The 12,795-nt window shown below is 49.6% G+C and overlaps 1 protein-coding gene across 1 annotated transcript in view; it reads left to right on the top strand.

The window, feature by feature from the left end:
• Ssh1 (slingshot protein phosphatase 1) overlaps positions 1-12,795 on the top strand; it is a 56,112-nt gene that overhangs the window by 34,677 nt on the left and 8,640 nt on the right. The window contains exons 8-13 of the mRNA XM_021163106.2: positions 942-1,136; positions 2,325-2,418; positions 3,884-4,012; positions 6,825-6,871; positions 8,094-8,240; positions 9,546-9,746. Coding sequence (XP_021018765.1) covers positions 942-1,136; positions 2,325-2,418; positions 3,884-4,012; positions 6,825-6,871; positions 8,094-8,240; positions 9,546-9,746 — 813 coding nt within the window. The remainder of the gene's footprint in view (positions 1-941; positions 1,137-2,324; positions 2,419-3,883; positions 4,013-6,824; positions 6,872-8,093; positions 8,241-9,545; positions 9,747-12,795) is intronic.

Genomic DNA, 12,795 nt, shown 5'->3' with positions numbered 1-12,795 from the left:
GAGACAGGGTTTCTCTGTATAGCCCTGGCTGTCCTGGAACTCACTTTGTAGACCAGGCTGGCCTCGAACTCAGAAATCCACCTGCCTCCGCCTCCCGAGTGCTGGGATTAAAGGCGTGCGCCACCACGCCTGGCTCCACTTTTCTTTTATTTATTTATTTATTTATTTCTTAGGAACCAAAACTGAATTTAATAAACACTTGGCTCAAGTTTATTTCCTCATCCTGCCAGGATGGTGGGACAGATAGAATTTCGGACAGTTGGGCTGCTTTGCTGTGTCCGAGGACATGAACATCCTAGGAGCTCTCACCTCCCTTGGGGCGGGGGTGGGGTGGGGAGGAGGGGCAGGAGGGCCCTTTTGCCTGTGCCTTTGCATCCCTCAGCAGCCCATTCCCTGAGAAATTCTCAGCTTTGAGGGTTTTTTTTTTTTTGTCAAAAGAAATAAAAGAGGCTAACTAAATAAAGCTTACATATTTTAAAGCCCCCTCCTCCCCGCCCCCAAGATCAGTTGTGCATTCAGGAGCCCCTGCTGTTCCTTAAAGACCTTTCCTGCCATTAGACGCCTGCAGTACAGAGCCCTGCCTGCAGACCTGAAGGCTAATTTAGAGTTGGTTGCTGGAATGTGACCCAACCAGCTTGGGAGAGTTAGGGGCTATGGGATGGGGTCTGCTGCTGGCAACTGTTTATTCCTTTGGAAACGGTGAGGGATATCCTGTCTGCCTGCGAGCTTAATTGATACAGCCTCTGGGAGTTGACAGTTGTTTCTAGCTACTGTGTGTCCCTCACACTCCTCACGAGCAGAGCCTCCAAGAGGGAGCCGTTTCTGAATTGCCTTTCCACTGCTGCAGAACCCAAGCTGCCTTGCCCCCTCTTACGCTCAGCCCCCCACCCCCTTGCGCAACCGGTCCCATCCTGAGTTCCTCTCTCCTCCCTGCCTCCCAGGTCTGCCCTGCAAGTGCTTCACAAGGCCTGCGAAGTGGCCCGGAGGCATAACTACTTCCCAGGGGGAGTAGCGCTCATCTGGGCCACCTATTATGAGAGCTGCATCAGCTCGGAGCAGAGCTGCATCAATGAGTGGAATGCCATGCAGGACCTGGAGTCCACGCGGCCGGACTCCCCCGCTCTGTTTGTGGACAAGTAGGTGCTGAGGCTCCTCCCACACCGATCAACGCTGCTCCCTCTCAGGGTCCTGCTTCCCTCGCAGCCCCTTGACTGAGAACCCCCTTCCAGAACAGGTTTAACCTGAACCTGTGCCCGTGGGCCAGAGGTTCTCAACTTTTCTAATGTTGTGACCCTTCAATACAGTTCCTCACGTTGTGGTGACCCCCAACCATAAATTTATTTTTGTTTCTACTTCATAACTGTAACTTTGCTACTGTTGTGAATATTTGAGTTTTCCAATGGTCTTAAGGCGTCCCTAGTGAAAGGGTCTTTTGACATCACCCTCCTACAGGGGTCGTGACCCACAGGTTGAGAACCACTGCTCTAAAAGGTTTGTGTGTGTGTGTGTGTGTGTGCGCGCGCACACGCATACACACGCGCAATACTCTCCATGTGTGCATTTGTGGGGAGCAGTTCCCCCACTTCATCCGCTCACCACAGGAACATGCCACCCATCTCTCATCTGTGCTCTGTTCCTAAACCTTGTCCCTTAAGGTTGCCAATTCTAAGTTTACTTAGAATTGTGGTTGCAGAGTCTACCATCGTGGGTATCTGGATCCAGAGGGCTGTGTCTGCCTTCACAGCACTGAGAGTGACCTGAGGCCACACTCTCACATTCCCTCAGAGTGAGGAGGTGTCTGCTACGATACTGGTTTTAAGAGTTGCTCAGATGACCAGACACAACCAAGAGGCCATGAGAAGAGATGGAAGGATGGTGGCTGATTGAGGCATTTGAAGTCAGCTGGGGGAGTGGACTGACTGTCCAGGTTTTCACCCCATGGTCCCAGGAGTTAATTAATTAGCAGGACTGGCATATAGACATGATGCAGAGTGCACAGGCTTTGATTTCATGGGAGGACTTGGTGAGGATGCAGCGATGGCCCCGGTAGAAGTGTCAGATGGAGACTGAGCCCATGCTGTTTGTTGGCAGTTCCCATAGGTGGTCTGTGTGGAGAGCAAGTCCCCTACCCACTGACTCCTCCTGTGGGACTGTAGATGGGGTTTCTCTGTCTGCTCACACTGAACCCACAATACCCTGTCCCTGTGCAAGCCACAGTGAGGACGTGAGGTTCGGGGTGGGGGGTGGGGCTCCTCTCTCTCTATATATATATATATATAGAGAGAGAGAGATGTATAGCAGCCTCCTATACCTTTTCCTCCTAGGCCAACCGAGGGCGAAAGAACTGAGCGCCTCATTAAAGCCAAACTCCGGAGCATCATGATGAGCCAGGACCTTGAAAATGTGACTTCTAAGGAAGTAAGACACCCTCCCCCTCCCCCTCCCCCCTGCTTCTCCATCCCTCAGCTCATAGGAGGCACACATACACACACACACACACACACACACACACACACACACAGAGGCAGGCTCAGGATCTCTTGGGTTTTTTATGTGTGCATTTACTGTGCACCCTAGAGGCTCACCCGCGCTTTGCTCTGCCGTGGTACTAAGTCTGTGGAGGTGGTACTAAGTCTGTGGAGGGCCCAGGCTTAGAGTTTGGCTTTAGTCTGATTGCGAAAGACCATAGGCAGCTCGACTGCCCTCCCTGAGCCCTGGAGACAGCTGTAGAAGGTCCTTGGGTTCCTCCAAGGAACCTCAAGTCTTCTGTGTCCTCTGCTGCATTTGTGTGTCCCCTCGGCCTTGTGCTGGACAGGGGGTGTATACCTCAGGCTTTTCCCTATGCCTTTTCAGTTTCTCCTTGGTCAGTTTTTCCTTTGTCAATAATAATAATAAATATAGTAAAAGATGTGGGAGCTGGAGAGATGGCTCCTAGGTTAGGAGTACTGGCTGCTCCTTCAGATCACCTGAGATCCATACCCAGTGCCTTCATGGTAGCTCACTGCTAAAACCCTCTCCAGGAGGTCTGGCGCCCTCTTCTGGCCGATGCAGGCATTGCAGGCACATGGTGCACTGCATACACTCAAACGAATCTAGAAGCCGGGCATTGGGGCACACACACCTTTAATCCTAGGACCAGGACAGAAGTTCTCTGACTTCAAGGACATTGTTATCTACATATTGAGTTCCAGGCTAGCTAGGGCTACATTGTGAGACCCTGCCTTATAAAACAAAAATCTTAAAAATATATTGTTTTTGGTTTATATTTATTTATTTATATACTTAACTGGGGCTGGGAATGTGGCAACGTGAGAAATGCCCATTTATTTGTTGTTTGTTAGTTTGGGGTATTTTTGAGTCGGGGTCTTCCTCTATAGTTCATACTGACCTGGAACTCACCTTGTGGCCCCAGGCTGACCTCAAACTCAAACTCCTACCTCAGCTTTAAATCCTCCAGGTCTTTCACTGGTTAGTACTTTTTTAAAAATCACGCTGTGGTCCCTTCTCCTACAGGGAAGCGACTTTACATTCTCACTGCAGTATATTTGGTGCTTAATTGTAAACCTGTGTTTTAAACTCGATAGGAAAAAAAAAAACCTTAAGAAAAAACAGATTTCTGTGTTGAGGACAACGGACTTCCTCCTGCTGGGTTAAGCTGGAGGTGGAGTGACTGAACTCCTGAAACCCACACAGATGTGCTACCTGTCCGTGTCTAAACGCATCACCCTGGGCCAAAGAAAATGAGGACAAACTCACACTCTTTTGTAAACCAGTCACACAGTTCCCCCGGTGGCTTCATGCCTGTGCGGAAGTGGGCTCCTGTTGGAGCAGATCACTTCTGATCGGCTCCACCCCACATCACTCCTGTCTGTCCCGCCCACAGATCCGAAATGAGCTGGAGAAGCAAATGAACTGCAACCTGAAGGAGTTTAAGGAATTCATCGATAACGAGATGCTGCTCATCCTGGGCCAGATGGACAAGCCCTCCCTCATCTTTGACCATCTTTATCTTGTAAGAAGCCCAGCTCTAGTGGGACCGGGTTTGGGGGCCTAATTTTGGGACTTGGATTGGGGACCATGCTCAGAGACACATACAACCCAGATGAGGCTGTGCCTTAGCACCTACCAGAAACAAAGGTAGCTTACCTGCTCCTCTCCAAGCCCACTGAAGGGTGCACTCTTTCCCCACCACGTCTCCTGTGCTGGGTGTCTTCAGATCGTAAATGTCCGCAGAAGGCAACTGGCCAATTTTCAGAGGCAAGCAGGTTGCTAAAATTAGCTAGGAGATCATGAAGTTGAATGGAAAGACCCAGCCAAAGCAGGGCAGTGATGGCGAATGCCTTTAATCCCCGCACTTGGAAGGCAGAGGCAGGTGGGTCTCTGAGTTCGAGGCCAGTGAGTTCCAGGACAGCCAGGGCTACACAGAGAAATCCTGTCTGGAAAAACCAAAAAGGAAGAAAGGAAAAAAAACAAACCATCAAGGCCAAGTTCCTGCCCTGTGCCCTCCCACTCTACTGAGTCAACTTGTCTCTTCCCTCATAGAGCGGTTAGGATGACTAAGTGAAGTGCATTCTGGAGCCTACATGCGCAGGTTCTGTAGGCCTGGTTGTGGGCCGTAACTGTCTCCTTACGGGAATTGAAAGACAATGGCGTTAGCCACTGAGGGGAAACTTCAGTCTTCATAAATAGATACATACTTCATAAATAAATACATACATATGTATACATACACACACACGTGTGTGTGTGTGCTTTAAGTAGGTTTTGAGACAAGCTCACTCTGTAGCTCAGGCTAGCCTAGAGTTTGTGACCTTCTGCCTCTGCCTCCTGAGCATTGAATGTATATATTTTTATGTTCTTGTTTTTATGTGACTCTCCCTGCATGTACAGGTCTCAGGCTATATCCACTGAGATGTGAGAGTGTGAGTTTGAATAACTTGAAAAGGCAGAGAGGGTATGTGTGTGCTGGCTGGCCTCCCTGAGAACAGTGAAAAGCCGCCTCCTCCACTCTGTCCACTAGGTGGCGGTCACAGCCAAAGGACTCACAGCCTTTGTGGCGCTTGCGGAGTCTGGGGAGGCTGGGCGCCTGTCTTTCCATGAGTGATAGTAAAGGAATTTTATGCGTGAGGCTGCCCCTGAGATGTGAAAATCCAGCTCACGTTGCTTGATGGTCAAACCCTGAGCCCCAGATGACCTGGGAAGCTCGGGAGAGGAAGACGGCAGGCAAGGAGACGGAGATATGAAGACAGGGATGGCCTTGCCGGGACTGAGGTGGCTGCATTTTCAAGAGCATCCCTGGTTGCTGTTTGTGTCTCTATTTGGTGCTCCTTGACTAGGAATAGAGACGTTTTTAATGATACAGTGTATCCATGTGTCTTAGTTAGGGTTTCTATTCCTGCACAAACATCATGACCAAGAAGCAAGTTGGGGAGGAAAGGGTTTATTCGGCTTACACTTCCATGCTGCTGTTCATCACCAAAGGAAGTCAGGACTGGAACTCAGACAGGTCAGGGAGCAGGAGCTGATACAGAGGCCATGGAGGGATGTTCTTTACTGGCTTGCCTCCCCTGGCTTGCTCAGCCTACTCTCTTATAGAACCCAAGACTACCAGCCCAGGGATGGTCCCACCCACAAGGGGCCTTTCCCCCTTGATCACTAATTGAGAAAATGCCTTACAGTTGGATCTCATGGAGGCATTTCCTCAACTGAAGCTCCTTTCTCTGTGATAACTCCAGCTGTGTCAAGTTGACACAAAAATAGCCAGTACACCATGTATCCAGTCAGACATGCTACAGACATTAGAAACAAATCATTTTAAGGGAGAAAAAAAATATTTCCAGCTCCCACAGCATTTTGCTGTTAGTTTGTCTGTTGTTCAGTTTCTTTTTTTTTTTTTTTTAAAGATTTATTTATCATTATACATAACTACACTGTAGCTGTCTTCAGATGCACCAGAAGAGGGAGCCAGATCTCATTACAGATGGTTATAAGCCACTATGTGGTTGCTGGGATTTGAACTCAGGACCTTCGGAAGAGCAGTCAGTGCTCTTACCCACTGAGCCATCTCGCCAACCCCTGTTGTTCAGTTTCTTATAGGGCTAGGATTGGAACTCGGGCCCCACACTGGCTTTCTCTGATGCCTGTGTAGAAAGAGGAGGCTGCACCTGTGCTGCTCCAAGTAGACTTTGTCTCTCTGGGGTTTTTGTTTGTTTGGTTGGTTGCTGTTTTTCTTTGAGTGTCGCCTACTTGCACCACCGTGATGATTATTTTACTCATGGCAATCCTCCTGCCTCTGCCTCCTGTATAGTGGGATGGTTTATTTTGAAGTGCCCATCATCGGGATCTGTGGTCATTTGTGTTACTAGTTCCTGGGAGCGCTGCTTGAAATTCAGAATTACTGGGTCAGAGGGTGGGAACTTTTTATTTTTATTTACTTATTTATTTTTTGAGACAGGGTTTCTCTGGGAACTTTTAAAGTATCAAATACCTACCAGGAAAGGGACCCAGGGTTCCCTCTGTATCTAATGGTGAGGATGACACAGCAGGCTGTGCCCATGGCAGAATAAGAAGACTGGGGGACATGAAGCAAACTTCTCTGAAGTTGGGGGATCAACAAGGCTCTGTTTCCTTTCTGTCACCCTCAGTGATGCCCAAAGGGCCTCAGGAACCTACTTAGACTCCTTCCTCTCCCTCTCCTGGTTCTTTTCCATCCTTCCTTCTGCTCTGAGGCTAAAGCCCCACTGTCACATCCCCCGTCTGTGCCAAAAGCAGCTCTGAGACTGGAGTGTGAACACTCACAGAGCTTTGTATGATCTGTCCCCCAGGGCTCCGAGTGGAATGCATCCAATCTGGAGGAGCTGCAGGGCTCAGGGTGAGTCTGCTCCCATCTTCCCCATCTCTCCAGGCAGCGTAGGTAGCCACTGCCTTGACCTGCCCGCCTCATGGCCTCTGTCCAGTCTCTGCAGTGGCTGGAGGGGCTCATGTGCTTCAGAGTACTACACACAGTAACCCATGATTTGTAGATCCTTCCTGGAGTCTAAGGTGATTGTCGGTGTCCCAGAGCAGCTGAGTCACACCGGAGAATGTAGGGCAGCCTGGCCCTGGGCAGGCTCTGAGCTCCTTCCCACAGCCCCACTCCCCAGAAGAATTGCTGAAAACCATTGTTGGAGAGTCACCATAACAAACCATAGCATGGTCACACACACACCCCTGTTGGCCTTGTATCGAGTCAGCAACCCTGAGAACTGGGCCACCCCTGGTAATCCTTTTGGTGCTTGGTGGGAATCTCTCGTGACTGAATAGTCATCGCTGGGCAGGAACTTGCCTGTCTCTGAGAAGTGCTCAGTAGCAGGAGTGAACCTTTAAACCAAGCCCTTCAAGGAAGCCGTCACAAAACCACCGTTCTGTGGTCTGACAAGCTGGCCTTCTTGAACCAGCTGCAGTTGAAAACTGAGACTAAACAGAGCTTAAAAGTACATCCTTAGAACTTCCGGTCAGAGGTATTCCCCCGAGCAGAGTGCCCGTCCAGCGTGCGGTCAGACCTCACGCTTTCGTCTTACTGGGAATAAATACATGATTCAGGGAACTCTCTTGAGATGTTGTTACTTAGGGTGAAAGCTATTTGAGACCCTTTCCAGTTACCAAAATTGTTTTGGTTTTCAGGAAATGAGTGTACTGGTTAAGGGTGGAGGGCTGTGGAGTCTGGGTTAGCAGACGCTCTCAAATAGGACAAGAGTTAGAGAAGGCACATTCTGCCTTTTAACTCTTTTAAGAGCAGAGGTTTGGTTTGGTTTGGTTTGGTTTTTAAGACAGTATCTTGCGCTATAACCCAAGCTGGTCTTGAATGTATTAGCAAGTAAGGGGGTTTTGATATGACATGGGTTATTTTCCGAGTAAGACATTCTTGTCTTATGAATAAAACTCATGCAAAAATGACCACTAAGCAAAAGTAAAAAAAACCAAACAAACCTCTCTCCCAAGCCCATGCCTTGTGGTCTGCACATCCTTTGACTTTTCGCCAGCCTGCAGGTTTTTGTTACTTTGTTTTTCCTGTTTCTCATTCTGGCTCTCTGGGCCCTTTGCTTCTTTTTCAGTGTTGACTACATTTTAAATGTCACTAGAGAAATAGACAATTTTTTCCCTGGATTGTTTGCGTACCATAACATCCGCGTGTACGATGAGGAGACCACAGACCTTCTTGCCCACTGGAATGAAGCTTATCATTTCATAAACAAAGCGAAGTAAGTGTGTGGGAAGGCGGCCTTGGGAGGGACGGCAGGGGCAGGAATGAGTGGCGGGCCAGATAAGGAAGCTAACCTCGCTGTGGAAGCCGGCAGACAGGATCTTAGGGGAGGTAGGACTGTCTGGTGGACCTTTGTTTTAGCTACAGAACACCAGGCACCAAAGTGGCCAAGTAGCGATCAGCCTTCTCCATAGGGCGCCCTCATGTTCTCTTCCACCTGCCCTTGAGTGTAACATCCAGTGTTGAGCATCAGTGCAGACACCAGCCAGGCTTCAATACCCAAAAGCCAATGGGGCGCTCTCTCCTGAAAAGGGCCGGTATATGCTGGTCTTAGGGCTCTTGGACAGTTCCCCCAAGGAATGCAGGCTGTATCCTCTCCTGGGGTAGTTCCATGGGGTAGAACAGGGCAGCCCTGGGGCCCCTCCTTACTCTCCTTTGGAGCAGCTGTTGTATTGGTGTTCAAAGCAAAGACTCTGCCCCCCTCCCCCCCCCCATCCCCAACTCCCACTCCCGCCCTGTGGAGAAAAACCCTCTTACTTAGAAACCTCCCAGTCAACGCTACAAGGTGTATCCTTACCAAACCCTACTTTTTCTTGCTTTCCCAGAGCACAGACTCCTTACCTGTGAGTTTAGAGCTGCAAAGTAGGGGGTAGGGGAGTGGGGGCTGGAATTGTAAACCTGGTATAGGAAACAGGAGCTTGCCAGGCCCCACCCTAGCTTCCCGGCTTCAGCCTCTGCCAGCCTGGCATGCCTTCACCTTCCCAGCAAGGAGAGGGTCACTGTTCCTTGTGTATCTCGTAAATCAGCTGCGCCTGGGCCAGCACAGCCTTCTTACAAGTGGCAGATCGGCTCCATCTTCCCCCTGGCTCCGATCTCTCTTGGCCAGATTGCTCTCATGCCTCCAGGCTCTCTCTCTCTCCCCAGGGCGCAGCGTTTTCGTCTCACTGGCTGGCCCCGGTTCCCGACAGTAGCTCATTCAGGGCCTCCATCTGTCAAAGCTCAGTGGCTTTTGTAGAACTCCCATTAACTGTCCAGGAGCTGCCCAGGAGGCCACTGTAGGTAGCCTCACCTATCCCCGTGGCAACAGGAGATTCCAGGTTTTTTGAAGCACGCATTGGAAAGCTGGGCCAGGCCATGCAGATTCATCTGTTCTCCCATTGTGTGCTAATAGATCTCACGGCAAAGATATTTCCTGTAGAAGGTGTGTTAGACCTAAGACAGAGAAGGGTTGGAGCCGTGAGGTAACAGGGGGGGCAGGACTATTAATCCTTACTCTCAATCCCCACCCCCCAAATCCCCACAGAAGGAATCATTCCAAGTGCCTGGTCCATTGCAAGATGGGCGTCAGCCGATCTGCGTCCACGGTCATCGCCTACGCCATGAAGGAGTTCGACTGGCCCCTGGAGAAAGCCTATAACTATGTGAAGCAGAAACGTAGTATCGCTCGGCCCAACGCAGGCTTTATGAGGCAGCTGTCTGAGTACGAAGGCATCCTGGATGCAAGGTGAGAGAGCACCTAGACACAGGCTGGCAGACGACGCTGGCCAGGCCTGGCAGGAGCTCCCACAACTGGCAGTCAGCCTCCCGGGAGCTGGCTTGTAAAAAACAACTATTGTTTGGGCTCTGATTAGCGGTTTCCAGGAGTGATCCGTTTTGATTTTGTTGGCACATGTAGAAAGCTTGTCTCGCTGGGCGAGGGACAGTACTTAACTGCTCATCCGAGGCATGTCCGGGTATGTGGTGTGGGCTTGAGTGTCTCCATTTCCTACGTACCTGCTTTATGCCAAACTCGAGGCTGAAGAGGCCACTGGTCTGATTCACCACAAATGAGCACTGCAGTCTCCCCGAAGCCCAGTTCCATCTTCTTTGTTTTTTTTTTTAAGATTTATTTATTTATTATATGTAAGTACACTGTAGCTGTCTTCAGACACTCCAGAAGAGGGTGCCAGATCTTGTTACGGATGGTTGTGAGCCACCATGTGGTTGCTGGGAATGGAATTCACGAGCTTCAGAAGAGCAGTCAGTGCTCTTAACCGCTGAGCCATCTCTCCAGCCCCCCAGTTCCATCTTCTAAGGGTGCACCCGGAAGACTAGAAATGACAGGGTCCCAGGTTGTTTGTGTCGATGGTGGGGTTATTCACAGTAGCCCAAAGGCAGAAGACGCCCAGGAGCCTATTGGTGAATGGATGGATCAACAAACAGGGAGAGCATATGGGAGTCTTCCTCTGCCCACTGGAGGAAGGCAGTTAGATGAAGGAGCTCCTGATTGTGGGCGAGGCTGCTTAGGGAGCTAAAGCTAGGAAATTGCCGGACTCAGAAGTTCAAGGTCCCATCTCCTCACCCCATCAAAGGGCAATTCTGATGTGCAGTATATTCCGAGCAAACTTACAGGCTCTCAGGAAAAACTGTGTGGTCCCCATGCTTGCATGAGGTCCCTAGAGATGGAGAATGTGATCTTCCCAGAGGCCAGGGAAAGGACAGAGAGAGAGTAGTGGATGGTGTTCCTTCTGTACCATGAACAGTTATGGAGATTACGGTGGCAGACAATTAGAGACTGGTGAGTGGTGTGCATTCTGAACAGTTACAGAGATGGCAGTGCCGCAGTATTGGGAACTGTCCTGCCAGGCTGTGTAGATAGAAGTGGTCCAGATGACACCCTTACCTCAATTTAAAAACTGGCATGGCTCTCTAAGGATGCACCAGCAATCACTACAGGTTCTGTGCAGGCTGACTTCCCATACATTCACAGATGCAGCTGCTGATAAATCTGCTCCCCACAGAAAAGTAAAATTCAGCCGCTTGGGTTGTTTTTTTTTTTTTGGGGGGGGGTTGTTTTGTTTTGGAGACAGGGTTTCTCTATGTAGCCCTGGCTGTCCTGGAACTTACTCTATAGACCAGGCTGGCCTCCAACTCAGAGATCCTTCTGCCTCTGCCTCCCAAGTGCTGGAATTTAAAGTGTGCGCCACCACTGCCTGGTGAGCTTCTTGTATTACGAGTGAGCAGAGGGAGGCACCGCTGACAGGTTAACTTGTCTCTTGTCACACAGTGACTTCAGGTGTGCCAGGAGAGAGGTTGACACCCACGTGTGTTGACTGTCACAAGAGAAAGCACTTGTTGCAGGGACCCCTGACAGGGCCATAAGGGTTTCCCTGGAGGTCCCACACTGCTGAGGCAGGTGCCAGTATCCAAGGACTCAGTTTCTCCCAGCTCCGTGTCCAGTCTGTACAAGCAGCCTCCTGGAGGCTTAGAGGCTAAATAGAGTTGGAAGGAATCCAGAGGCGGAGTCCTTCAGCTCCTTGGGCAAGTTTGGGGAAGCAAGGGTGCTCCTACAGGGGTGAACAGGCTGGGAGAAGCCCTGGAACCGTCTCTGCAGAGGCTGTCTCCAGGCAGCTGGAGGAAGAGGTCAATTAGGCGTTGCTGCCCCTTAGCCTAGGGAACTAAAGTGAAGGTTGTCTGACCAGGAAGTTCACCTGCCGCCTTCCTGCACTGCAGGCCCACAACAGCACGGTGTGAACCTGAGTTACAGTCAGTGGAGGAGTGCATAAGGCAACCCACTGTGACATGAATAAGACCCTGGGTTGAGGGGCAGTGGCCATTGCTGTAGTTGCTTCTCCATCTCAGCCCACCCACCCCAGTGTTGATTTTACCCTGAAGCCCTCAGGAGGTGGAGGCAATCTTGGTGATTACCTCTGTCATTGTAAAGTTCTCTCTCTCTCTTTCATTTGTGGCTTATGCCTTCAGAAGTGTTATAAAAGCGATGCCATCCTCCTGCCCCTAACCTGACAGCCACTGCCAGTTGACGCTTCTTGGGGAGGGCTCCTGTGGGTCACCCAATGCTCTGGTACGGTCTACACTGATGAGTAATGGCAGCATAAGCTAGCCTCAGTGGGTTGTTTTAAAAGACACAAATTGGGGTGGTGAATCTGGGGTAAATACAATCAAATCTATGGTATGAAATTCTCAAGAATTAGTAAAAAAAAAAAAGTTGTCTTTTTTTTTAATATTTATTTATTTATTATATGAATACACTGTCTTCAGACACACCAGAAGAGGGCATTGGATCCCATTACAGATGGTTGTGAGCCGCCATGTGGTTGCTGGGATTTGAATTCAGGACCTCTGGAAAATCAGTCAGTGCTCTTAACCGCCGAGTCATCTCTCTATCCCCGTCTTTTTTTTTTTTTTTTCTCCTTTTCTTTTCTTCTTTAATGCCATAAGGCTGGGTATGGAGCCCAGTGGTAGAATGCCCGCAGTCAGACTCAAGGCCATAGATTCTATCTCCACATAAAGATAATAATTTAAAATATCAGAATTCATTCAAGCCAGGCATATAATCCCAGCACTTGGAAGGGAAGAAGTAGAAGAATCAGGAACCTCAAGGCTAGCTTTGGCTATATAAGTTTGGGGCTAGCCTGAGCTCTGTAGACCTTGATTCCTTTTCTTTTTTTTTTTTTTTTTTTAAAGATTTTATTTATTTATTATATGTAAGTACACTATAGCTGTCTTCAGACACTCCAGAAGAGGGCGCCAGATCTCATTGCGGATGGTTGTGA

The sequence above is a fragment of the Mus caroli genome, chromosome 5, assembly GCF_900094665.2.
Source record: "Mus caroli chromosome 5, CAROLI_EIJ_v1.1, whole genome shotgun sequence".
In the NCBI taxonomy this organism is placed as follows: Eukaryota; Metazoa; Chordata; class Mammalia; order Rodentia; family Muridae; genus Mus; species Mus caroli.
The sequence above is the reverse complement of the archived record's forward strand: the minus strand, read 5'-3'. Positions and strand labels throughout refer to the sequence as shown.